Raw genomic sequence first — 22920 nt, 5'->3', positions numbered from 1 at the left:
CAAATGGTTGCTTAATAAAGTCTCACCAACACACACCACATGCAGTGCACACACTTCATCCTCTCCTTAAATTAGCAGTGGCATTCCCTAGACGGACAATAAGACGCACGTGCACGGTGAATGCTGCACAGTAAAAAAATTTATTTAAAAAATGGCAACTATTTACAGAATCAGTACCAACACAACAAGTCAGTGGACAGGTGCCAACAAACTTAAAAAGCTTGCAGATGTCAAAGCAATCACAGATGCTGAGAGGTTGTTTTTTTTTTTTTTTTTTTTAAATCAAGAGGCACAAACACCGGTTTTTACATCGCAGTTGTTGGTCATAATGGCTTTGAGTGTCATATCCAGTGAACTCTGCCCGCTGGGACACCTGAGTAAACACAGGAAATGATTGTATTATCTGTATTTGACAGCCTAAATGCCTTCATGAGTGATGTCTGTAATAATGCTTTTGCTATTTTGCAAGACTGGGAAAAGAGGAGCACTGTTTTTAAACTACACATGGCTAGAGAAGTGTATCATATGTACTACTACTGCTTCTACTACCACTACACTATGAAGAGGCTTTACCTGCATGGTTAGTGTTTGCGTAAGTTATCTCCAGTTCCGTCCTCAGCTCCACTTCCTCCATTGAGTAATCAACATGTCTTGTATTCCTGGGTTCATCACAAATTAACAGGTAGTGAATTTTATATTGGAACCAGAGGATGATTTACGATGCTTCACCTCTACTGTCTGTTTTGGTACCTGTGCTTCTGCCTGGTGTAAAACATCCAAAATGAAAACAGGATGAAACCAAGGAGTAGCACCAGGGCGAATCCAACTCCTCCAAAGACTCCTGATGGCACCTGCCTGGATTCACCTGCCACAGATACATAAATGTGATTTAAAGGGATCGTAAGGCCTGTTACAAAACAGGGATTTTCTTATTTTGGATGATTCATGACTACTTTCTTTATCATCTACCAAGATCTGAGACTTCCTGAATGTCAGGAAATGTTATAAAAATTGAGGTCATGTTCTGACTGGACTGCCCCCACTCTTACATGTGAAAAGAGTTTTTTAATCCTTTCCCAGCAAAACTGATTAGATCTGAAGAAAACAGCTGACAGGCCTCTCTCTGCACAGAAAGGGACTTGAGATTCGCACAGTTTCATGATGATAGTTAAAAAAAAATGATGAAAAATTGCACATTTTAGTTTACCATCCCTTTAAAACAACAGCTCCCTGAGGGCAAGAGTGGAAAAACGAGAAGTGTAAGGATCACTTGCCTCTAATTGAAAGTTCAAGCAAGGCACTTCCATGCTCATTGGTCATATTGCAAATGACATCACTCATGTTTTCGCTCTTCGGTGCCGTGAGAACTGATGTCAAGATTTTCCCGTTAAGCTGAGAGTTGATGTTGAATGTGCGATTATGGTCTGTGTTCAGTGGTGTCCAGGTGACAGTCGCTGCTGGATGTGAATCCACCACACACTCACACCTGATGACCTCATTTAACACTGAACATGACGACTCTGGCAAGATTATAGGAGCATCTGAGACAGAAAGAGATGGATATTATGCAATGCTATGTTAATCTGAAAACAAATATTCACTTTAATGACGCATTCAATAATTCATGACCTTGATTAACCTATACTGGCAACCTCTCATTTTACATAACAGTTACATGGAAGTGGCATAAGCAATACAGCCACATTTTCACAATGGTGAAGAATAAGCTAGCTATTACAACAAGCATCCAAAAGAAACAACATATCACAATGCAAAATACTGTATCAACAATGCTGCTGGGTCATTTGGTTTTTGCCCTGACAACAAGGCTTTTTATGACCTTCATAGCTTAAATTTTATGACGCTAGTCATGCTGTTGTAGACACAGCCTCTGTTGTTTAGTAGCCAAAACAAGACATTGAGAGGCATGTTGAAACTGCAGTGGATCAGGAGTTTTTGTTCCAAGACGGCATGCAGAAAGTGTGATTTGGAAACCATAAATCACAACACTTGGTTAGGTAATTTGCTAGTACTGATCAACATCAGCCCCCACATATAGAATATTATCATTTTGTGCTACAGTGTGGTAAAAACATGTTTCCCTTTTAAAAACAGAACAAGGCATGTTATTCCTAAGGCATATTAGTTAAGATTTTGGTGTTTCAGGGTGAATACATCCTTCTTGTGGCACTTACATTCTACATTCACCACCGTGACTGGGGATGTGCTTTCTCCCATCTCATTAATGGCCAAACAGCGGAAGGATACGATATCTCTGGTTAGCTCTGAGAGGCTGAGACGCTCTGACTTCTCTGCGAGCTGGATGCTGCCTTCGCCCTGCATCCGGTACCATCTGAAGAGGCTCAGCGGAGGGTGGCCCTGACCCCGGCAGAACAGGGCAGCGGTCTCTCCCACCATGGGACGGGCTGGTGACTGGGCAATGGACACGTTTGTTGGAGGGGCTGAAAAATGCATGAATGAAAAAGAGTGTGAGCAGGCTCATTCCCTCAGTGTTAACACCCTGGAATGTGGCACAGTCATGGACAGGGGTAATACATTACTCAGTTTAAAGCGTGCATCACTGCGTTTATTTTTTTCACCCCAAACATTAAAGGTGCATTTTACAAAACTGAGGGTCAACTGAAGTGAGGACTATTGAGATTCAACTGACCAAAAGTGTGGAATAAGCATGCAATTTATCAGTGGGACCGGCAGCTGAAGAGAATGATGTCGATACAACCATCACATTTTGTGCAGTGTGGAAATAATGTGTAAATAGTGTAAATGGTCCCCACCCTTAGCAGTGTTTTTTTTTAATGCATCTGTGATAGCACATATGAATACGACTCATTTGAAGATGGGAAACATAAAATAGTATTTTTCTGTGGTTCTCTACCTTTTACAAAGACCCTGAGGAGAACTTCCTGCTGACCGTGGGTGTTGTTGACCACACAGATCACAGACATGTTCTCTGTAGCACCTGCAGTGGACCATGTCTCCTCTACTATGTGACTGAGGTGAGAGACTGCTGAGGCAGAGGTGGAAGCTTCGGGTTGTCCATCTACCCTCCAATACACCGCAGCCAAAGGACGAGCCTTGACAGCACACTTGCATATCATGCGCCCAATGTGGTAGGAACAATTCGACTCAGGCAAAACAGTTGGCTCATCTGAGTTCAGACAATAATATGTGATTAATTGTCCTGTCAAGATGATTTGGCACAATATTTTAATGTAAAAGCAGTGAGTATTCGTATAAAAATTAACAAAAACCCATAAAGACAGAGCTTACATTCTGCTGCAACCACAAAAGCAGCTGTTGAATTGGCTCTACCCAGATTGTTGATTGCTGTGCAGTGAAATATGCTGTCCTCAGGGTCCGCGATGCTGATTGTGATAGTTTCTGCACTCTGGTTCAGACATATGAGGGTCCCACCTTTCAGATCGTACCATCGGTAGGAACTGGCAGGCGGATTGGCATCACTGACACATGTTAGGGACACATTTGTACCAACCCGGACACCTGTCTTGTCCGCAGAGATGTTCACAGACCGGGGCGAATCTGAGATTACAAAGAATACAGGGAGGAACTGATGATATAGTTGTAAGGCCAAATAGAAAAGTAACTGTGATCCAACATCTTACATATGAGGTCAGCATTGTTACACATATTAGAAACACTTCTGTTTCAGCATCCCACTTCCCGTTCTTGGCTTGACTTCTTCCGCATTTTGGTGTTGATAACAGGAGCCAAGTACAGGTCACTGTCAGTTTCTTTCTTTATATATACTCGCAACTGTTTTTTTTTTTTTTTTTTCTTTTTTTGGAGAGAAGCGTCTCAGATGAATAGTGAAGTGTCTCCAAGAATACACAAAAAGTCCAGTTACCTTTGACTTACAACTTGAAGATGAACCGTGATCTGAATGACTGAAAACCTGTATGAGTTATTTTGGTAATTGGCGTACCTTTATGGAGGTCATATTAAACTCAAGGCTTTCTTTTACAAAGGAGCAATGCCCAGCACAGGAGCATTCAGGAAAAAAAATCATAATTATATCATGACAAAGGTAAAGAGTGTAAGAAAGAAAATGAGAGAAAAATAAAAGAAAGGCACAGTCTAACTTAACATCATGTAACTGACAAGTTCCTGTAACTTCATCTTGCAGTGTTCAAACAGCTGTTAAAAATCCAAATGCAACGTACGTTTTAAACATTACAAAATAGCACCATCTACTGCACATATAAAAAATCTGTTCTCTTGGTGGCAGTGCTCAGAAATACACACATCTGACACCTTTTTCAACACTGGTGTGTATACCTCAAAAATAGATTGCATCAGAGTGATGCATGGACTCACAGCTCACATGGAGCACCAGATCTGTGGTGGCCTTCTGTCCCCCAGGGAATGTGACTTTGCACCCCACCGGCCTCCCATGATCCTCTGCTGTGGCAATGAAGGTTATAGTTGAGAGAAGACGCCAGCGTCCGTCTCCCTCCTCTGTGCTGTTGACTGTTGCCTCCCCTCCGTGTCTCTCAAAGGAGAGGGTGGGAGGAGCTAAGGGGCAGGAATGTCTGACCTCACAGGAAACCGTAACACCATGTCCCTCCACGAGCTCCCCACTGATCGTCATTACAGGTTTGGCTGCCGTTTCTGTAAGGAAAACATTCAGCAGAGTCAAAACGTAAGAGGTTATTGAGCACGACACTGCAGAAGCATAATGCTTTTACATAAGAAAAAAATCGGACCCATTTTTTCTGAATTAATGAGATGAAATGCTGATTTTATTTTTCTCCATGGAAACTTTTCAGGATTCTGAGATAATAATCTCATTAATGAGGAAAAATAAGGCTGATTTTTTTCCTTAGGTGAACTTATTTCACCTCCATATTATAAAGCCTGCATGTTGGAGTAAGGTACTTCTAAGAGGTAGCAAATTACATATTTGCTGAATTTAACAGTATATCCAGTATTCATTTAATGGTTCTCCTCTCTCCCCCAGTAGGATTATTCATAATTATTCACACCCTAAATTTAAGTACTTCAGTGCAAGCCAATAACTACCTGAGACATCCAGGGTCACCACTGTATGATAGAATTTAAATCCAACGTTGTCAATCCACGGATAGATGGCCTCTCCATTGTGCTGTGCTGTTACCTCAGTGATCAGCAGGGTGCAGGTACCGTGTGTGACGTTACCCAGGAGTTTAGTTCTACCTCTGAAATGCGCCTCTACAGCCTCAGGCCGAGTGCTGCTGTAAACCAGCGGGTACCGTGAAGGCATTTTCGAATAAAGGTACCATGAGGCACTGTGGGGCGTGTGGGAGCTTGGGTGGGTGAAGGAGCATGGGACAACCAAACAAGATCCCGTCAAGGCAGACAGCCTACTCGGCAGGGTAACTTTCCACTTGTTGCCTTCCGCAAATACACTCCACAGTACTGACAGAAGGGGAGGCCCATGTGAGAAAAAGAGAGAAAAAGAGAAAGATGGGTTATAGTTGTAAGACACATGTCAGGAGGGTTTTGATAGACACACCGGGTCCCAGCTGCAAGGAATAAAACAGATACAAATGATGACATTTGAAAGAAATCACTTTATCTCTTGCTGTCCACTCACTCACACTCAGTCCACATAAAACACACCTCTCAACTTCAATTGCACTATTGCAAACATTTTGAGAGATATGAAGATTTAAAAAAAAAAAAAAATGCTTAATTCATTAAGAAATTATTTTGTCAGGACACAAAAATACCTTGAATGAAAAGGAAGTGAAGTCCTCTATGAAAGCCCATTGTCATTACCTGGGAAGCACAATGTGAAATAATGCTAATATAACATTTGCACAGTGACTAACAGAAGGAAAACTTATTTCAACTTTTTCCATATTTTCAAAATGCAACTAGATATGTAATTTCCTCATAGCAGGAAAGCCAGCTTACCTCAGATGTTCTTGTGTCCTTGGTTGGTACTGGACCCAACGCTTTTCCACAAGTAATGCCCTTCTGCTTTTTTATATATGGCCATACCAATTTCGCAACCTCCTTACACCCAAATCACATTTGACATAGCCAACATGCTCCAAACATCTGGGGTCCGATAAAGGCTAAAGTATAACCATCAGTCACAGCACCAGAGTGACAAAAGAAAAGATTACCCCAACAGCAGGCCCCTGAATAGAAGGAAGCAAAATATCACCGCCAAGTCATGCTCAAGGCCGAGTGATATGAACAAAGTATCATTTTTCATCACTATCAGGATTTGCTTGGTTCAAAATATGCAGAACACTGTCCTGGAGTGAGCTCTCTATATATGATGTTGTAGTTACAATTTGTTACTTTAACATCTAAAGAGGCTTATAAAGGGACAAAGCATATCTGCTAAGCAAAACAAAGCGCACATCTCATCGCCAAAGAAACGCAACGCAAAAATGCAACTTAGGAAAAGCGTGACAATTAAAATATTAGAATATAAGACTCATAAGCCTTTTGCTGTAAACATAATGATCCGATATCAATAGGGCCCTCTCCAGAACACAAGGTGAACTTGATTTTCTTGCACGAAGTGGGTAAAAGGCGAAATATATTTGAGTGTCTGGACATGAAAGCAGAACAGTATTGTTATACTCGTGGTTTATATGAACTGCAGTGAACTTGTAGAACTATAGTAAATAGCAAGAACAAGGAATTGCTCGAAACATCCACGACACGAAAAGCTTACCACAGGACATCCTGCAATTCCATTAATAGAGTCATCACTATGCTTACAAAAACAGGAAACAGGTTGAGCAACAGGGTTTGCCTGCACGTTTGGCTAAACGAAGTCATTGATACAAACTTAAATTTTGATTTATTGAAAATAAATATTGTTATAAAATGACACAGATTCAAAAGTTTCTGACTGTTACAGAGGATGGTTGCACAATTAGTGTTCATCACCAGTGTTATAGTGTGTGAGTGTAGTTTAAATGACAATGAGATAAATATATAAAATAGAATACATTAAAATATATTTAAAAAAAAAAAAAAGCATGTTATGCAAGACATCGACATGTAAAACATCATTTTTGTCCTTTAGACAGTTGTGGCAACTCTCACAGGCGGAGGCGGGACAAATGTGGGGAGAGCCACTGATCTCTCAGATGGTGCCTGAAAGAGGACAGACACAAGCTACTTAATTTGCTGCACATCACCGACAAAACAAGCAAACTTTCACTTTTTATTAGCCGTGGCACCTGATGCAATCGGTTGTAATCAGGGGGAGACTTCAGCCCTCCTGTCAGCAAATTATGAGGCGTCATATCTGATTGGGCTGCCACTGCCTGAGGGTGAAAAAAGCAAAACTTAAACAGCAACAAAAATATACAGATTTTTTTTTTTTCCAGAATAAGAAAATTCTACAGCTGAATGCATATTTGGAGCATGACATCTGTGCATATCCTGCAGGGCTTGCAGTCTCTACACTATGTTTGTTACTATAAGTTGCGACCAAGTTGCTTTTGTGTGAGCCACCAAGACAAATTCCTGAACATTTGCTGCGCTGGTGATTGAGATAATTCTGATCCTAACCTTTTCAATTGTTCTGGACACTGGATATCTTGCCTGTGGGCCTGTAAGAGAGAGTCATAAATATTACAAAGTGTCAAGAAGTCACCATGTGACAAAATTTGATTCATATTTGGTGGTAAAATTAGGATTGTTACTTTTGTCCTTGTAGTAATAAACACAGGTGTAGATGAGGCCAAGGAGCAGGAAGAGGAACAGAAGGCTGCAGGGAATTCCAGCTGCAATGCCAGCAATGGCCGGGCCGCTCAGTCCATCACCTACCATCACCACAACAGACACAATCCAGAAATTATGCCGTGTTACCATTATCAAACCCTTTTACACAACAAGTGGTGCCTCCATGCAATATTAATTTGTGCTACCTGGTCCAATTCTGTGAACCTCGGATGGGTCTCCTTCAGTCATACCAGCTCTGGCGATGATCCGAAACCTGTATGTTAATTCAGGATCCAGGACGGAAACATCTGCGCTCCGAGCAGAGCCGGGTTTCCGCTGGATGGAGCGGAATCCGCTCGAGGTGCTTTTAGTTTGGCTGCTGTTGCGACTGACACTGCGGAGATCTGGTCCTTTCATCTGGATGTCAAAACCTTTGTACGAGCACATGTGATTGTGTTTATTGGTGTTGTTTTCCTTGATTAGAGCCAGTATAATCCAAGGATAAGGGTAAGAGGATAAGGGTAAGGGCCTTAGATGTGAAAGATTGTACTGATAAATATATGGACTTCTGTGATGTGGAAAAATCTTGTTATTTGATACATATATACACAGAGACAGAGGGACAGAGAAATCAACAAAACCTGACATTTGCCTGTGAGAGTAGGTCTGTCCTGAAAACAGTGACATTTTTCCCCACAGAACACCGCTCTCAGTGGCTTCACACATTAAGCAATATTTACACCCTCATCTTCTATGTTTAGAGTTTCTGTTTTCAACACTGTGCTGTCAGCAGTTTTGCTGATGCAAGGTAAAAACAGGAAGGCTGGGTTTCGGTGTGATGTTAGAGAGATTCCTGTTGAAACAAATTAATCTGGGGCTTCGCAGGGCTGCACGGACAGAATCACTGTTACCTTACCTGTAACAACAGCGGTGGGCGGGACCTCCCAGGTCAGCGTGATGATGGTTCCATCTTGATTAGGGAACAGACTGGAATCTGAGATGGTTGGACCTGGAGAGAGAGGTGGAGGGGGCTGTGAGACAGAGAGAGAGAGATCAAGAAAGAGAGAGGGCAAGAGTGGGGGGGTACACTGAGACTATGGTGCTTTGTTTAAAGGGAAAGAGCAATCTCAGGTATTACTTAGCTCTCTGTCTGAGGCCCCATTGTGCCTGTCCACTCTGGTAATGCAAGTGCTCCAAATTAGAATCTGAGGGCAACAGATTCCTCAGTATTTTAAGACAGCACACATCATGACTTTGTTGTAACCTGAACTATGTGACGCTGACAAACACTCTATCAGACAAGGGCAGGAGGCAAACAAAAACATGCCCAAAGAAAATACCACACCTTGTAGCTGAGTGTCCCTCCTCTGGCTGCCCAGCGGGTTGCGGCAGATGCAAGTGTAGTTTTTGATAAGAAAGCTGCTCACATTGAAATCTCGAATCCTCAGCTGCGTGGTGTCAGCACTGATCTGGTATTTTGTCCCATTGCTTATAACTTCGTCCCCTTTGGACCATGACACCACAGCCTTCGGTGAGGCCTCGCTGACACACTGTATGGCGACCACTATTTTGCCATCCAAGTCAACTGTGGTTCTGACACTTGGTAAGAACTCCACTGGACCACCTGGGGGAAATGATTTTACTTCCTGTTGACAGCTGCAGTCACTAATTGTCATTATGCAATAGACGGCCTTGAGAATGGCAAAAATGAATAGGTAGAAACTGGAGACTTACGTGCAGTAACAGTGCAATTATTCTGCAGGAGAGGGTGGGCTGCAATGCACGTAACAGTTTTCCCATTGAGGTCATCTGAGGCAGTCACGGTTAGGCTCAAGTCCCCAGCCCCACTGCTGGTGGTATTCAGCTGTGGGAAGGAGAGCTGGGCCATTGGGGTGCCCCCTAACCACTGACAATGGTACTGCAGGTCACTGTTCACTGACTGCACAGAGCACTGTGGGTTCCCCAAGGGCCTCTCTGTACAACAAGAGAATAGACCTCTCTCACTGCTGGCATTTTGACACAAAACAGTAAGGAAAACAAAGGTGCTATGAATGACATTAATTAATTAAGGTTAAATTCAGTTTACAGAAAGTGAAACAGAATCTTTCCAAAGAGCCAACATACACAAAAGCAGGGCCCTGGCTCTGTTACACCCAAATGGAGTTAGTAGCTTTGTGTCCTTTTCAACACCTGTGTTTACCCTGTAATTCAGGTGAAAAAGGCCTAATGATTATGCTTCATTATTTAATTACATTAAAGCGGGTGATGAAACATATTGATGATGTGAGCTGAAAACCTTGTATCTCCAAGAAGTCACATTTTCAGAAGCTCTGCACACATTTTTTAAAATTTTATTATGGCTTTTGATAGGGCGTCCATGCACGAGTATGGCAGAATTTTTTCAACCAACATTCAACCATGTAACACTTCAAGTGAAGTGAAATCAGGTAATCACTCAGTTGTATTTACAAGGTTACCACATGGCAAAAGTAATATGAACACACTCGAAATTTTCTCCAAAAACAGACATGAATGAAACAAAGATAAGTTAGACTAGAGATTGCTAAAATTCCACACCCTCTTATGTGCATGCAGTATACCCAAAAACCATAATACCCATACAGTCTACATACCATAAATGAGAACAGTCATGTTCTTCTGACGCCGTGCTCCAGTCTTTTCATTGAGCAGTGTGCAGCTGTATATGCCTCCCTGACTGGCCTGTGCATTGGTCAGATTCAGGACTCCATTGTGCGAATCAGAAAGGGTCTGACCACCAAAGGTCCATGCAGCAGAGGGCGTTGGGAGTCCATCAGCCTGGCAGGAGAGGCTGAGTGATTCCCCAGACGCATAGAAAGGCTGTGCTGGACTGACCTCGAGAATAGGTTCATCCGGGCCATCTAAAAGAGACCACAAAGAATGGAGGAGAGAGAAATGCGCACCAGATGTGAGGTAAAGTGTACTGCATTGATTGGTGCAAAATGGATTTTACCCTTTCGTATTAAGTTAGTGTAAGAAAGTTAAGGATCCAATTTCCACAGGAAGAAATGTTTTAGATGGACAGACATTGTCCAGTGAGGACAGATATAGTGAAATTCCCTTTCATATAAAGTTATCTGTTCCTTCTTACAGAGCACGGTGACATTCTTGTGAGCTGTTGCAGTGCTGAAAGGGTTCTTCAGGAACAACTTGTATCGTCCCGTGTCGTTTCGTTTTGGCCGACTGATCACAAGGCTCTTTTCCTCCACTGAGTAGTGGGAGTCGCTCTTGATCTCCATGCCATTGAAGAACCACATCCATTGCTCAGCCGCTCCTTGCAGCGTGGAGTATTTCAGGGTGAACCTGTCAGCTCCCTCCGAGGCATAATCAGGCATGGTGCTGAGAGTGACGTTCTGGATGGATTCTGTGAAAGCAAAAGATGGATAACAGTCACCTTTCTCTCCATTCCAATGTTGTATTGTGCTGGCTAATCAAGCTCCATTTTGAAAATAATAAAATTTGCAACATCATTAGTGCCTGAAAGATAAATTCTTATTCTGCTTGCCCCCACCAAGGTAACTAAAGACCACTGGAGCTGGCAGGGATGCATTGTCTTGCTCAGTAACATTTCAGCAGGGGTGTGAAGTCAGATCCTCTGGCTGAAATGCCATCCTGCTGCCTGAGAGATTATGGCATTTCTTCTTTAATTAGGTGGTATGCAGTTTAGAGAGACAATAGGAGACAGGGGTTCTTTTACCCAGCTGTTTAGCTTGAATACTAGTTTTACGTAATATTTCATGCAGGCAAACCTCACTTCAGGAATTTAGGAAGCTTTTGGAAAAGTGGCTTTGAAAAACATTTAACCAGAGGATTTCACCAAACCTTTTGTCTTTTAAAAGCATTGCTATCGAGAACCTGATCAGGTACTCACCATACACTTTTAGAGTGAAAGTTGTATTAGCTGTATCCATTCCAGACTTGGTTATTTCCATGGTGTAGTTGTTGCTGTAACCAAGTGGGACATTTACAAATGTGAGGGATCCATCTGGCCCGATCCTCAGCACCTCTTCGTGGTCGTCAGATATGTCTGGCGGACTGGTGGCTCCAACAGTCCAGGTGGCCACAGGTAACTTATCCATGAACCATCTGATCACGGGGTCAGCAGCTCCACTGAAGGACACGGTCAGTGTAACATTGCTGCCAGCCTTGGCATTGACCAGAGTGTGACCAGGGGGTGAAACCTGCAGCTGGCAGTTTGCACCTGAAACCATGGACTCAGGAAATTAGATTTTAAAGGAGAAAATATGCGCTAATGACAAAATGAACTTGCTGTAGCATTACTTTTATGTTTCCCAAAGCAACCGGAACAATATTATAAGGATATGCTGCCTCTTTTTTGTAAAGCATAATCTCAATGATTTTTCCTTTCCCCTGCAACAAACAAAACTTGGGCATTAAGCTTTCTAATTTAAACGCAGAGCTACGTTTAATACACCAGTTATTCTTACCTTGAAAAGTAATGCAAAGCATAAACGCCAGCAAAACTGCCCTTAATTCCTTCTCCCTTTTCGCAATAGATTGCGTCTGCCACGTCATTTCGCTGCAAAAACAACACGAAAAACAATCCCGGAGCTCAAAAACTCGAGGACAGCATTATAAAACTGGACACCCTGCTTTTTTCTGTCTCTAAGCTGAGAAACCTCCTCGGAGTCTTGAACGGCAGTGATTGTGACTCGCCTGTATGTGTGTGTGTGTGCGTGTGCGCGCGCGCTCGAGCTGTCCAGGTAAGCTCCGGTGTAGCTGTCATCAGGGCACGAGAGCAGCTCACCTGTGCTCAGTCAAAAGCCTCGACTGTGCACGTGAGACCACACCTCTCATCTAATTCCACCAAACAGTGCCTGCTTTATTTGTGTTTCCTATTCCATATCAATCCACTGCAGAGCTCCTTTTTGATTTGGGCCTTTTATTAGACAGGAGTAACAACAAAGAATATCTAGGACACCTGCCATACTTTATGATTTTAACTCTTTAGCACAGTGGTCTTCATGCTCAGCTACTCTAGATTTGGATCTTTGCTGATGCCCTCAGCAAAGCAGACAGCTAATCAAACTGTAATGTGAGAAAAGGCCAGAGAGCTGGATCCCTGGAGAGGACCCGCAGAAGTTAGTCTCCCATTACAAATATTTGACTTTGGCTGCTTGACTTGTTGCCAGGAGGCTATTCAACATTAAATGCGGCCAAAAGAATTAGTTCTCGACTCTGAAGCCATAAATAAAAATGACATGGTGGTTAATGGATACATGATGAAGCCTCAACAGGTTGAGCTGCATTCCTTGGGACACTTGGAACTAACTGTCCCGTGTTGTCCTTGTACCTCAGGACATCCGGTGCGCCACTTCACATGTCCTTGATGCTTAAAGAACATCACATTACTGCTACAACACCCACTGGCTCCAACAGCTAGAGCAAGATCTCTCCAAATGCCAAGACTGAAATGACACATTATTCATCTGACTTAGCTTACCCTTTTTTTTTTTTTTTTTTAAATAAAGGATGTGCCAACAGCATTTGCATATTACATAAGTGGTGCTAGGGTGTGTTACTACCAAAACATGTGGTGTTGAACGTAATGTATCATGTCTCAGATGTGGTAATTTCTTTGTTTTTAACTATTATTATTACTGTTTACATTAATTTACATTAATGTCTGGAGAATGAATATGATTTTCTGTGCTGTGACTCCAAAATATTTCATTTATTATGGTGTGTTGTTACTTTTAACCTTGTTAAAAAAAAACCAAAAAAAACCTTGCTGTGATTTGGATGCTGCATTTATCCATACTGCAGTTTTAATTAATTGTGCAGCCCTACACAAGAACATGTGCAGTCACTCATGTGTTGAGTTGTGTAGGCAAAGGTCATTCATCAATCTTGTAATCTAGTAGCCTATAGGCCTAAAGGTTTGTGCCTGTACCTGTTTTATTGTTTTCTCATGTTCTGTTTTCAGTGTAAAGTGCATTGCATTAGTGTTAACTGTGCAAAATGTACTATCAGAGTGAAATTGGTATGTTTAAAATGGCAGCCTTTTAAGCAGTGGGATTTCTCTCTAACTATGTTTCTGCATCTCAGGGGCAATATTTTAACTTTGCCTCTGCCTCATAACCCAATTCTGATTTTTTTTTTTTTTTTTTAGATCTGATCTTGCCTTGACTGTTCACATTCATCTTTGCATGTGACCTATATCTGACATTAGTGTGAACCGATCTCTGCTGAGCCCACATATTCATTTAGGAGCATACAGTGTATGCTAAGGAAAAAAAGTCACTGACACAACAGTCTGTCATCAGAGTTAATAAAATAGTGGTACAGTCATTTATTTCTTGAATTGTCTGCAATGTTGTGGTGCCAGGCCATAAGCTGCTCAGGCTGGGGGTAAGAAAGCAAAAGAGGGCTTTGACTCAAGTATCTTCCTGTATATCTGGTAATGTGCAATCTCTTGTTTGTGTGTCATTGTTGCTAGTATCCTCCATGTTTTGCTGACAATCAGTGAAAAATGACACTGATAGTGATGTAAGCATGCTCAGTGGGAGAAAAAACACATTCTTATCTAAGTGTTCACACAGCTATCACTTAAGCAGAAATAATATGTATGGGATTTAGGACCACATATGAAAATGGCCCAAATCAGAAGTGAAAATTCCATATTTAATTTTTTTTTTTTTTTTTGCTTGCTGCTCAGTGGCATAAAAAAATCAGATCTGTGTCACATTTGAAGACAAAAAAACAAAACAAAACAAACAAACAAACAAACAAACAAACAAAAAAAAACAGATCTAGGCCACTTTCTACTGGCTGTGTGAACATAGCCATTAAGTTCCAATCATCAAGATCCTCTCAGTTACGGTAACAGAGCCACATAATCCAAGGAATTTTGAGTGTGTGCTGTGACGCAGTCTGATATGTCCTGTGTTACCCATGGACTGTTTTTTTTTTTTAAAGGACAGTTAGTAAGTAGAAAAGCAGTGGCACATGAACAGGAGAGTCATCAGTGAATTTGATATGAAAAAGACTGTTTGCTTTATTGTCGTGGTAGGGTCCTGTACAATCAACACAGAACTGAGGCGCTTATGGTATGAACTTTCCCTTGCTCATACTGAGAGACACTGTCCAGGCAGACCTGAAACCGAGCTATAATTACATGAACTTTATACAACCAAGTCAGCAGACACGCTGCTGATATTTGCGTTGGGTCTTTATTTACACATCTTTTATACAAACTGCACCTCTTAATATGTAGGATTAAAAATGTATATGGTGAAACCGCACCAGTCATTTCAACTGTTGTTAAAATGTGATGTACTTGTGGCATAATGTACAGTGACATACAAACAGCAGCAATGAATAAATGAAAGGTGTTGGCTTTAAAGTATTGCATTTAAGAGTGCAGACATGCCATTCTGAGCCGTCTACACTCACGGACAGATTAGTAGCCTAGAATACAGATGTACCACCCATGTAAATTAAAATGCACATGAAAGACCGGACAATCTCTCTTTGAGGCTGATCGGGGCTGCTGCAGGGAAGTGTTTCTCAGTACTCCTTCTCTCCGGTAAATTCTTTCACTGCATAACCACAGGAGTCACAGCCCCAAACAGAGGGATTAGATGATACATAAGCTTCTCCTCCAGGTCTGCTTACATAACACAGTCCAGTTGTTCAGTGTAGAGTCCTGCAAGCAGGGAAGAGAATGGCAAAGTGTCATTTGAGGTACAAGTTTTAATAAAACTCTGAATTAGTTTTGCCTTTGTCATCACATGGTAATGTGATTTATTTGTTTTTACAACGAAGAGATGGTGATATAGGGGTATAACATTAATAGTTCAAGTAAACAATTAATTTCCTCAGCCTAGAGGTAACTTTGCCACACACAGAAGCTTGTAGCATAATTTTATTTAAATGAATGGGTAGGTACTGTTTAACCAAGAACATTATAGTTGACTCCACAAATAATTATGTAATATAGTGACCCCATTTGTTAAAATGATAGAAAATTAAAAAGGAGAAGCACAAGAGAAACACCCAAACAAAGTCCTGCTTGTTAGAAGAGTCACAAGGCTTGCAGTGGGAAACAAAAACATAGCTGCACATGATGTCTCTACATGCCAAGATTAGTTTGGTTTCAATGTGAATGACTATCAGTGTACAAGTGGAAGCAGAATAAATCTGTTGGTTTTGGACAGATGTGCTGCCATCAATTTTAGCACAATAAAAATTCATCTAAGCTTATTAACCACCCCAGACACAAACATTTTTTATGTACGAAATTATCAAGCTGTATTGAAGGCCTCTTCAATACACCAACATTAGTGCTGAAATTCATGCTGGGAAAAGGCGTGGCAGCAAATCCTTGTATCTGCCCTGAAATTTCTCAGGTGGCTACTAATGTTTGTAGATGCTGGGGTGTACGCTGATACTCACCTCTCTGCTAAGCTCTGCGCTCCCCTGCTCAGGCTCCCGGAGCCTCTATATCCTCCCTGCCTCCTTCAGTTTGCCCACCAAATCCTCCACCGTCTCCACCTTCATCCCTGCCTGTCTCTGTGGGGGCTCGTCCACTCTCAGCACCTCCACCCGTGAAGCCATGTCCACCCCCAGGTCTGCAGGCTTCACGTTAGCAATCTTCTTCTTCTTTGCTTTCTGAAAAGTGGTAAATGGAAGCACGGTTCCTGAAGCCACTTTGACCTAATTAAGACTGAGCATTATTATCTCCTGTTATTGGCTATTGCTGCACTGTTTACAAAGCAATTTGTTTTAGGGAACTACCTACACATATTCAGAAGTGTTAATGCTAGTTTTTATTACTAATGTAATGTGCTCTCTACAGTTCAACATTGTCTAAATTCAATACAACCAGAGATGTGTTTTTTCTTCTTCAGAGTTTCTGAATATAACCCCAATTTCATATCTGAAAAGCAAAAGTTGTCTTGGCTTCTTGCTTCCTGTATTCCTGAAAACATTCGCGGAACATACCATAATATTAGGCAGGGTGGCATATCTGGGGGTGTTTAGTCGAAGGTCTGCTGTCACCACTGCTGGCGTGTTGATCTTAATGGTCTCCAGGCCACCGTCAATCTCCCTCACCACTTTCACCTTGTCTCCTTCCAGTGTTACCTCAGATGCAAACGTGCCCTGCAATAAGATGCAGCCTGAATTCAGGACTCAGGATATGCAATCATAATAGGGGATTCTTTCAGACTGTCTATCTGGAATAGAGGACTGACGTTTCTCATCATTATTTCCCACAAAACAAGGAGCCTGAAATAGTGCAAGGTTATTGTAAGCCAAGAGGTAGCCAAAGTGCAACAACTACTGGTTGGATTGTGTAACTATTCAATCATTGCATATTTAATCCAGGCTATGTGTAAATACAGAAATAAACACATCAGCAGAAAGAAGTGGATAATTGTAATAGTATTATTAATAGCCGAGAGAGAATACACCATTATTCAAGTGTGTAAATGAAACAGTTGTAAATATGTAAATGAGCCAGCTTGTGTTACACTGCTTCAACCTTGAATGCAAACTTACAAAATATTTTCAGCCCAAGTGCCCCCTCTGTTGGCTGGCCAGTGTAATTACACTCCAAATGTTCAGACAACCTTTGACCTACATTGCTGATGTGAGTCGGATGACTGTCGCTCCGACTGACTCAAACTGGTCCCCACTAACCTTGATAAGGCACCCTGCCCGCTCTGGAAAGTGTTACAGCCTGATATCAGCACTGCCAGCTCACACATTTAACGAAGCAATAATCTTTTAAAGACCCACAAAAAAGAGAAACTGTGGTAAACCTACAATTCAGGAGTCACTTATTACTAGTTTCATTTTAAGTCATAGATTAGAGTTAACAATGACTGTTCCTATTTTTGGGATGGGTTAGCAGTCAGCCATTCAGTGATTCAGTAAAAGTTAACACTGACCTGAGGCCAGTCCAGTAGGGCTGCTGTCATCTGGCCAGTCTGGTTGCAGTCATCATCAATGGCCTGTGAAACCAACAGCAGAGAGTCTTTAATTACAAAGAGAAGACACAGAAGTTCAATACATGTCTAGCCACAGCGCTCAATGTACAAAAGTAATGCTAAATGATCTTGACAGAATAAGACTATGGGTTATTCTGATATTGATTCGGGGTGATATTGCACTGGAGTGGTAGCTACCAGGTAGAGATGTGTCTGACCTGTTTGCCAAGGATAACAAGCTGAGCCTCCTCCTTCTTGGCCAGAGCAGCCATGATCTTGGAGACCTGCAGGGGTCCCATGTTGTCGTAGTCTTTCCCAGACACTTCCACGTGGATGCCACGGTCAGCCCCCATGGCAAGGGCAGTACGGATGGTCTCCTGAATGGACAAATAAGGGCAAGAGACTTGGAATTGGCTTTACAACCATTATATCTCTTGTGCAGACTGGGAAGCGCTGTGACTCAACATTAGAAAACTGACTTAAAATTAACTTCAACAAATGATCATCAATTCATTATCAAACCACCGCTCCTGTAATTTAATCATTTCTTCTTAACTTTACGCATTTCCCTCACCTCTCTCTAATTGGGTGCAAGGGTAATTTAATAAGCGGCCACTTTTCAGAACCTTTCTGACTTTTGATTTCTTCCTCTGACAGTTTCAATAAAAGGGTGCGAGTGCCTTGAGGTGCTTGACAGAAGAATAATAAATCCTGCAGTCAGTGGGAAAAAAAGGACCTTTTAATAACCATACAACTCTATTAATGCTGAGAGGTACTGCCCAGGCCCCAGAATATGATTGAAAATCTGGTTGGATGTAATTTGTAATGTCTGAGACAAATTTATCATCAATTATGCAAAAGTAGAAAAAGGCCCTGACCTGCCAGTCTTGAACACAGGTGCCAGAAAAATAAAGGTCATACATAAAAAAACAAACAAACAAAACAAAAACAAAGTGTTGTCCACAAACAGTAATTCTCCTTTATGCGTATTTAATACTGAATTTGCCAGAGATGGGTTTACATTTGGCTGTCAAATCAGCTATTAATTACCATCACTGCTTAAAAAGTTAGTAGGTAGTGATTTAAACCAGTTGGGGATGCAGGACATTCTCGGACAGTAAACACACACTATAAATCCTAGTGGTTGAAGCCCTGTATAAATTTGTAATACTGATGAAAATATATTATTTAGCAGTACTAATTTATGTGCTTGTTGCTATGAAGAAGCATTAAAGAAATGTAAGAGTCGTTTTCAGTGTAAATACGATTAATTCTGGGGCTGAGTCTTTTTCAGTGTAAATACGATTAATTCTGAGGCTTTTCAACGTGCTGCAGAACTACTTTCATCTTTGTATGCATGATTGTTCTTGAAAATCGCCTTCCTTTATACACAGCATCCACAGCCTCCGAACACAGGTATTCTGCTTAGCAACTGCCAATGAATGTGAACATATAAATAAAACCGACCTCTCCGAATTTAAACTTGCCTCCAAAATCCCACAGGATTGGACTTAAACATAACCCTGAGCAGTCAAGCTTCCATACTGCCACAGTGCTCATCTCGGGGACACTGGTAACAAGGCAGTGATGCACAGCCTGCTCCCCTGTCACACCCACCTGTACTTGCTGTGGCCCACAGCTGACAGCCACCACCTCCTTAATTAGCTTCTTCTCCTTCAGCTTGACCGCCTCCTCCACAGCGATCTCACAGAAGGGGTTCATCGAGTGCTTCACGCCATCCGTCACCACGCCGCTGTGGTCCGGCTTCACGCGAATCTGAGGAAGGAGAAGACAGCAGGATAGAGTCTCTGTGGCTGTGCGAGACGACGAGCGACCCAGATAGCCTAGATTCCAGAACAAACTGTCAGACAAAATGACAGGCTGTACATGGGCAATGAGCCAGTGAAGTGTGCAAAGGTGAAAGGCAAGACATCTGTGTGATGCATACTTCAACAGAAGCTTTGTAGCTGGCAAAATATGTCTAAACTCTCTGGGTGGGACATATCACTGTACCTTGTGGTTTTAATATTTCAGTGTGTGGCTGTACTATTGCTAGCTGTGGATAACATTTTCCTCCTGAGAGCATTAAGCTCAATCTGGCAAGGTAGATAGGCATGGTAGGTAGGGTTTGAGACCAGCTGTTGAGTGGGGTGATACCTGTATAACCTGTATAACATGGTAAATAGTAAACAGACAGTATTTCTATAGCATTTACAATGTTTTGCCTCACATTCACACACTGATGGCAGAGGCTACCACACAAGGTGCCAAGCTGTCCATCAGGAGCAGTTAGGGATTCAGTGTCTTGCTCAAGGACACTTTGACACACTGGGATCGAACCAGGAACCCGCCGATTACCAGATGACTGCTCTATCTCCTGGGTCATGCCACCCCCATAACATTGCAAGTCTGCTCCTAGATCTGGTTAAGATTTATTCCAGTAATATGCAGGGCAAAATGGTAAAAATGAACCTAATACCAAGAATGCTCAAGAATTTTCTGAATTAAGAAAAAAGTAAGAAAAGAGTAAAAAGGAGAAGTGTAAAAGTCAGGGAGACTTTTTGTCATGTATCTAGGAAAGACAAAGACAAAACAACATCCAATGTGACAAATGATGCATGTTACAGGAGGCGGTGTACCTACCATCTGCATAGTGTGCCCCACATAATAGCAAATCAAAACAAAAACATAAATTAAAAAAGTGACTCTTTCTGTCTCATTTCATTTTCATTCTCTGTCAGGTGGTGTATCAGAAAAGCACAGGCCATAGAGCAGAGTTACATGTCAATAAAAGGTTCAGCCCACCCCCTACATATTCTGCTCAGGCCAGCTGAAATAGGTGTGTTCCTGTTGCAGCATGAAACAGCTGTAAACATCTACGAGTTTGTGATTCATTTCAAAGTTACAGTATTCTCCAGAGGCTGATAGGAGTGGCTTGGGACAGGCAATAAACTGAAGGTGGAGGTTAAACTAGGTTAAACCACAGGCCTCGCTGATCACAATAACGAAGGAGGCGTTTTAAAATAACTCTTTACTGTGCACAGGCAAATAATGCTAAGCCAATTCCTGGCAGAATATGTGGGGGAAGCCTTACTATTTCTGCACACAAATCAGCCACTAGCCCTACAGAATGTGATCTGAAACATTGCGGTTTTTGATATGAGGCAACCAAAAGTGTAGACAGAGTAACTGTGCTAGCTTAACAAACTGAGGGCAAGCTGCAGCCAAGGACGTCTACGTTACACAAATTGATTTGGTTAGACAACCAGCATTTCAGGCAGCTAACTAGCTAGCACCCAGTGAACGGCATTTTTGCAAGAAATAAGCTAAACGGTTCAAATTCTACAATGATATCGAGAGTGCAGTTTTAGCTGAGGTCAACAGTAACATGTTATCTCGTGTTAGCTGTCAAACATCACAACTTATCTGTTTGCAGAGTGGCTAATGTCTGTTAGCAGAGTGGCTAATGTCTGTTAGCAGAGTGGCTAACGTAAGAGCTAACGATACAGCTGCAGCCAGCTGGCGACGGGAAGCTAACGCTAGCTTGCTATGTCACCGGTGCACACCAAGACATTGTTTTACTTACAGTGAATGTGCGTGTGTGAAGTGAAGCGTTTTAAAAGTGGGACATTACCTTGACTGCGTAGTCAATGACACGCTTAACTCCAACGAGAACACGGCCGGACATTGTAGCTATCTAACTGGTTTTGTGCAAAGCTGTGTTAGCTACAGAGTCACCGCAGTGAACCTTCACCCAGACACCCACCAAGGAGAGTCAGAGTTACGGTGAATGCAGAGGGGACCGCCTACCGTCCCAGCCAATGGGAAGCCGGCAAAAGAAAATTTGTTCAATGGGAAGCTCCGGTCCTCGCTTCTGATTGGCTGATACAAGCTCATATTCGCCTTTAGATAAAGACATGAGGGAGCTTGGAGTGACTTCAGGACAGCACACTGCTACCGGCTCCTATCCCCTATTAACCCTCCCGTGACGTTTAGTGTCAATTTGACCTCACTTGTGTCTATAAACACATGATTAACATATAAATATTTTTGTTAATATTTCATGACTTTAGTGGGGACAAGCGGGTCAACACTAAATTAACATGATTTACAAATCATGTTAATTACATACAAGCATGTTTTCAATGTTCTGTACACATTTTGTGGTGATTCTTCTTTGGGGTCAGTTTAACCCCAGGCTGTTTTTGGCTAAGTAAAACATATTAGAAATATCAGCATTTTACACACGGTTGGTTTGGATGATGCTGAGGAACGATAAAATGGCATTAGCTTTAGGGCCCTCACCTAACATAACCACATCTGTCATAGTGAGTTCATATGATGTTTTCTGAGGGAAAAATATGGGACGAAGTAGTCAATAAGATACATAAAGTACTTGACACAGGAAACAATTTTGATTATAATAATTTGCTGGAGGTTTAAATTGGGGTCAAATTGACCCTGACTAAGAAAAAATGCTAGTAAATTTGAAGGTTACAGGAGGGTTTAAAACATGTACAGTGTGCACTGCCGACTGCAATGGCTTATTGATTAAACTGCTTATCATATGGGAATCAGTGGTAAGTCCTGTCACAGTGCTCTGGTTATCTTTGTCATGAAAACAAAATTGTCCCACTGTAGAAAGATCCCACTGTATGTGGTGGTGAAGTTCATGGGACAATGCAGTTTGGCTTGGTGTCTAATATGTCAAACGGTAACAACAATTTACACTATAAACCATGACCCTTTAGCCCATGAAATTTTTAGGCAATCTTCAATACCTCCAGCTGGTAATGATCCATGGAGGGTCATGTTATCTCTTTTTTCTATTTATCCACATGATAGGTAATAGATTGGATCGACCCACATGTCAGAGTAATAAACGCATGACAGGACCCTGTTTAGTATCTTCATTTATCCTCAGTTAATGCCTGTAAAGACATTTTTGAGGGATGGAGGAATGATGTTACTGTCTCAGATATAGGCCTATCGCCAAAAATAGAGAAAATATGTCAGAGCCTACATTCCCCATAAGCAGGGAGAAGGTCTTTCACCACCATATGGCTGCAGTTGTAGCCGACAGATGTAACAAAACACATTAATTTTGCACAACACTACAGATGCTTATAAAACTAAAAGTCAAGGCATCATTATTTTTCTCTGTGGAGTTCAAAGCTAAAGATCAGAGGTGCATACATAGCTAGTATTC

The 22920-nt window shown here is 41.8% G+C and overlaps 3 protein-coding genes across 4 annotated transcripts; all 3 read right to left on the bottom strand.

Annotated features, from left to right (window-relative positions):
* Positions 1-139: 139 nt before the first annotated feature.
* Positions 140-6251, bottom strand: LOC115373882 (myelin-associated glycoprotein-like). 2 transcript variants are annotated; one of them, XM_030072505.1, is made up of 11 exons: positions 5938-6251; positions 5751-5799; positions 5062-5436; positions 4357-4650; positions 3292-3561; positions 2897-3169; positions 2196-2462; positions 1275-1541; positions 751-865; positions 574-659; positions 140-373 (listed from the first exon to the last, which is right to left on the bottom strand). In XM_030072505.1, the coding sequence occupies exons 2-11, from the start codon at positions 5794-5796 to the stop codon at positions 342-344; spliced, it is 2025 nt and encodes a 674-aa protein (XP_029928365.1). In that variant the 5' UTR covers positions 5797-5799; positions 5938-6251; the 3' UTR covers positions 140-341. The 2 variants fall into 2 exon arrangements, with proteins under 2 accessions (XP_029928365.1, XP_029928366.1); XM_030072506.1 differs by lacking the exon at positions 2897-3169 and having other exon boundaries at positions 3436-3561.
* A 574-nt stretch (positions 6252-6825) lies between these two features.
* vsig10l (V-set and immunoglobulin domain containing 10 like) lies at positions 6826-12512 on the bottom strand. The gene is made up of 12 exons (XM_030071508.1): positions 12204-12512; positions 11627-11956; positions 10847-11119; positions 10350-10616; positions 9451-9690; positions 9062-9340; positions 8633-8725; positions 7923-8147; positions 7698-7817; positions 7564-7604; positions 7230-7316; positions 6826-7143 (listed from the first exon to the last, which is right to left on the bottom strand). Exons 1-12 carry the CDS (start codon positions 12289-12291, stop codon positions 7069-7071), a joined length of 2118 nt encoding a protein of 705 aa, XP_029927368.1. The 5' UTR covers positions 12292-12512; the 3' UTR covers positions 6826-7068.
* Positions 12513-14744: 2232 nt separating this feature from the next.
* etfb (electron transfer flavoprotein subunit beta) lies at positions 14745-21507 on the bottom strand. The gene is made up of 7 exons (XM_030072916.1): positions 21346-21507; positions 19329-19487; positions 17930-18088; positions 17673-17735; positions 16723-16881; positions 16174-16389; positions 14745-15424 (listed from the first exon to the last, which is right to left on the bottom strand). The coding sequence occupies exons 1-6, from the start codon at positions 21397-21399 to the stop codon at positions 16219-16221; spliced, it is 765 nt and encodes a 254-aa protein (XP_029928776.1). The 5' UTR covers positions 21400-21507; the 3' UTR covers positions 14745-15424; positions 16174-16218.
* Between the last annotated feature and the right edge of the window lie 1413 nt (positions 21508-22920).

Source organism: Myripristis murdjan, chromosome 16, assembly GCF_902150065.1.
Source record: "Myripristis murdjan chromosome 16, fMyrMur1.1, whole genome shotgun sequence".
In the NCBI taxonomy this organism is placed as follows: Eukaryota; Metazoa; Chordata; class Actinopteri; order Holocentriformes; family Holocentridae; genus Myripristis; species Myripristis murdjan.
The sequence above is the reverse complement of the archived record's forward strand: the minus strand, read 5'-3'. Positions and strand labels throughout refer to the sequence as shown.

Bases quoted from the DNA above. Each gene is read 5' to 3' on its own strand.
- LOC115373882 (XM_030072505.1), bottom strand. From the start codon at position 5,796: ATGACAATGGGCTTTCATAGAGGACTTCACTTCCTTTTCATTCAAG. The intron at 660-750 runs GTACCAAAACAG...TGATGAACCCAG, and splicing joins TACACCAGGCAGAAGCACAG to GAATACAAGACATGTTGATT. The intron at 374-573 runs GTAAAGCCTCTT...GTGTTTACTCAG, and splicing joins CGCAAACACTAACCATGCAG to GTGTCCCAGCGGGCAGAGTT.
- vsig10l (XM_030071508.1), bottom strand. From the start codon at position 12,291: ATGACGTGGCAGACGCAATCTATTGCGAAAAGGGAGAAGGAATTAAGG. The intron at 9,341-9,450 runs GTAAGTCTCCAG...CATTTCCCCCAG, and splicing joins TAATTGCACTGTTACTGCAC to GTGGTCCAGTGGAGTTCTTA. The intron at 7,818-7,922 runs GTAGCACAAATT...TGGTGATGGTAG, and splicing joins GGTTCACAGAATTGGACCAG to GTGATGGACTGAGCGGCCCG.
- etfb (XM_030072916.1), bottom strand. From the start codon at position 21,399: ATGTCCGGCCGTGTTCTCGTTGGAGTTAAGCGTGTCATTGACTACGCA. The intron at 17,736-17,929 runs GTCAGACACATC...TTGGTTTCACAG, and splicing joins TTGTTATCCTTGGCAAACAG to GCCATTGATGATGACTGCAA. The intron at 16,390-16,722 runs GTATGTTCCGCG...ACCACTTTTCAG, and splicing joins CCACCCTGCCTAATATTATG to AAAGCAAAGAAGAAGAAGAT.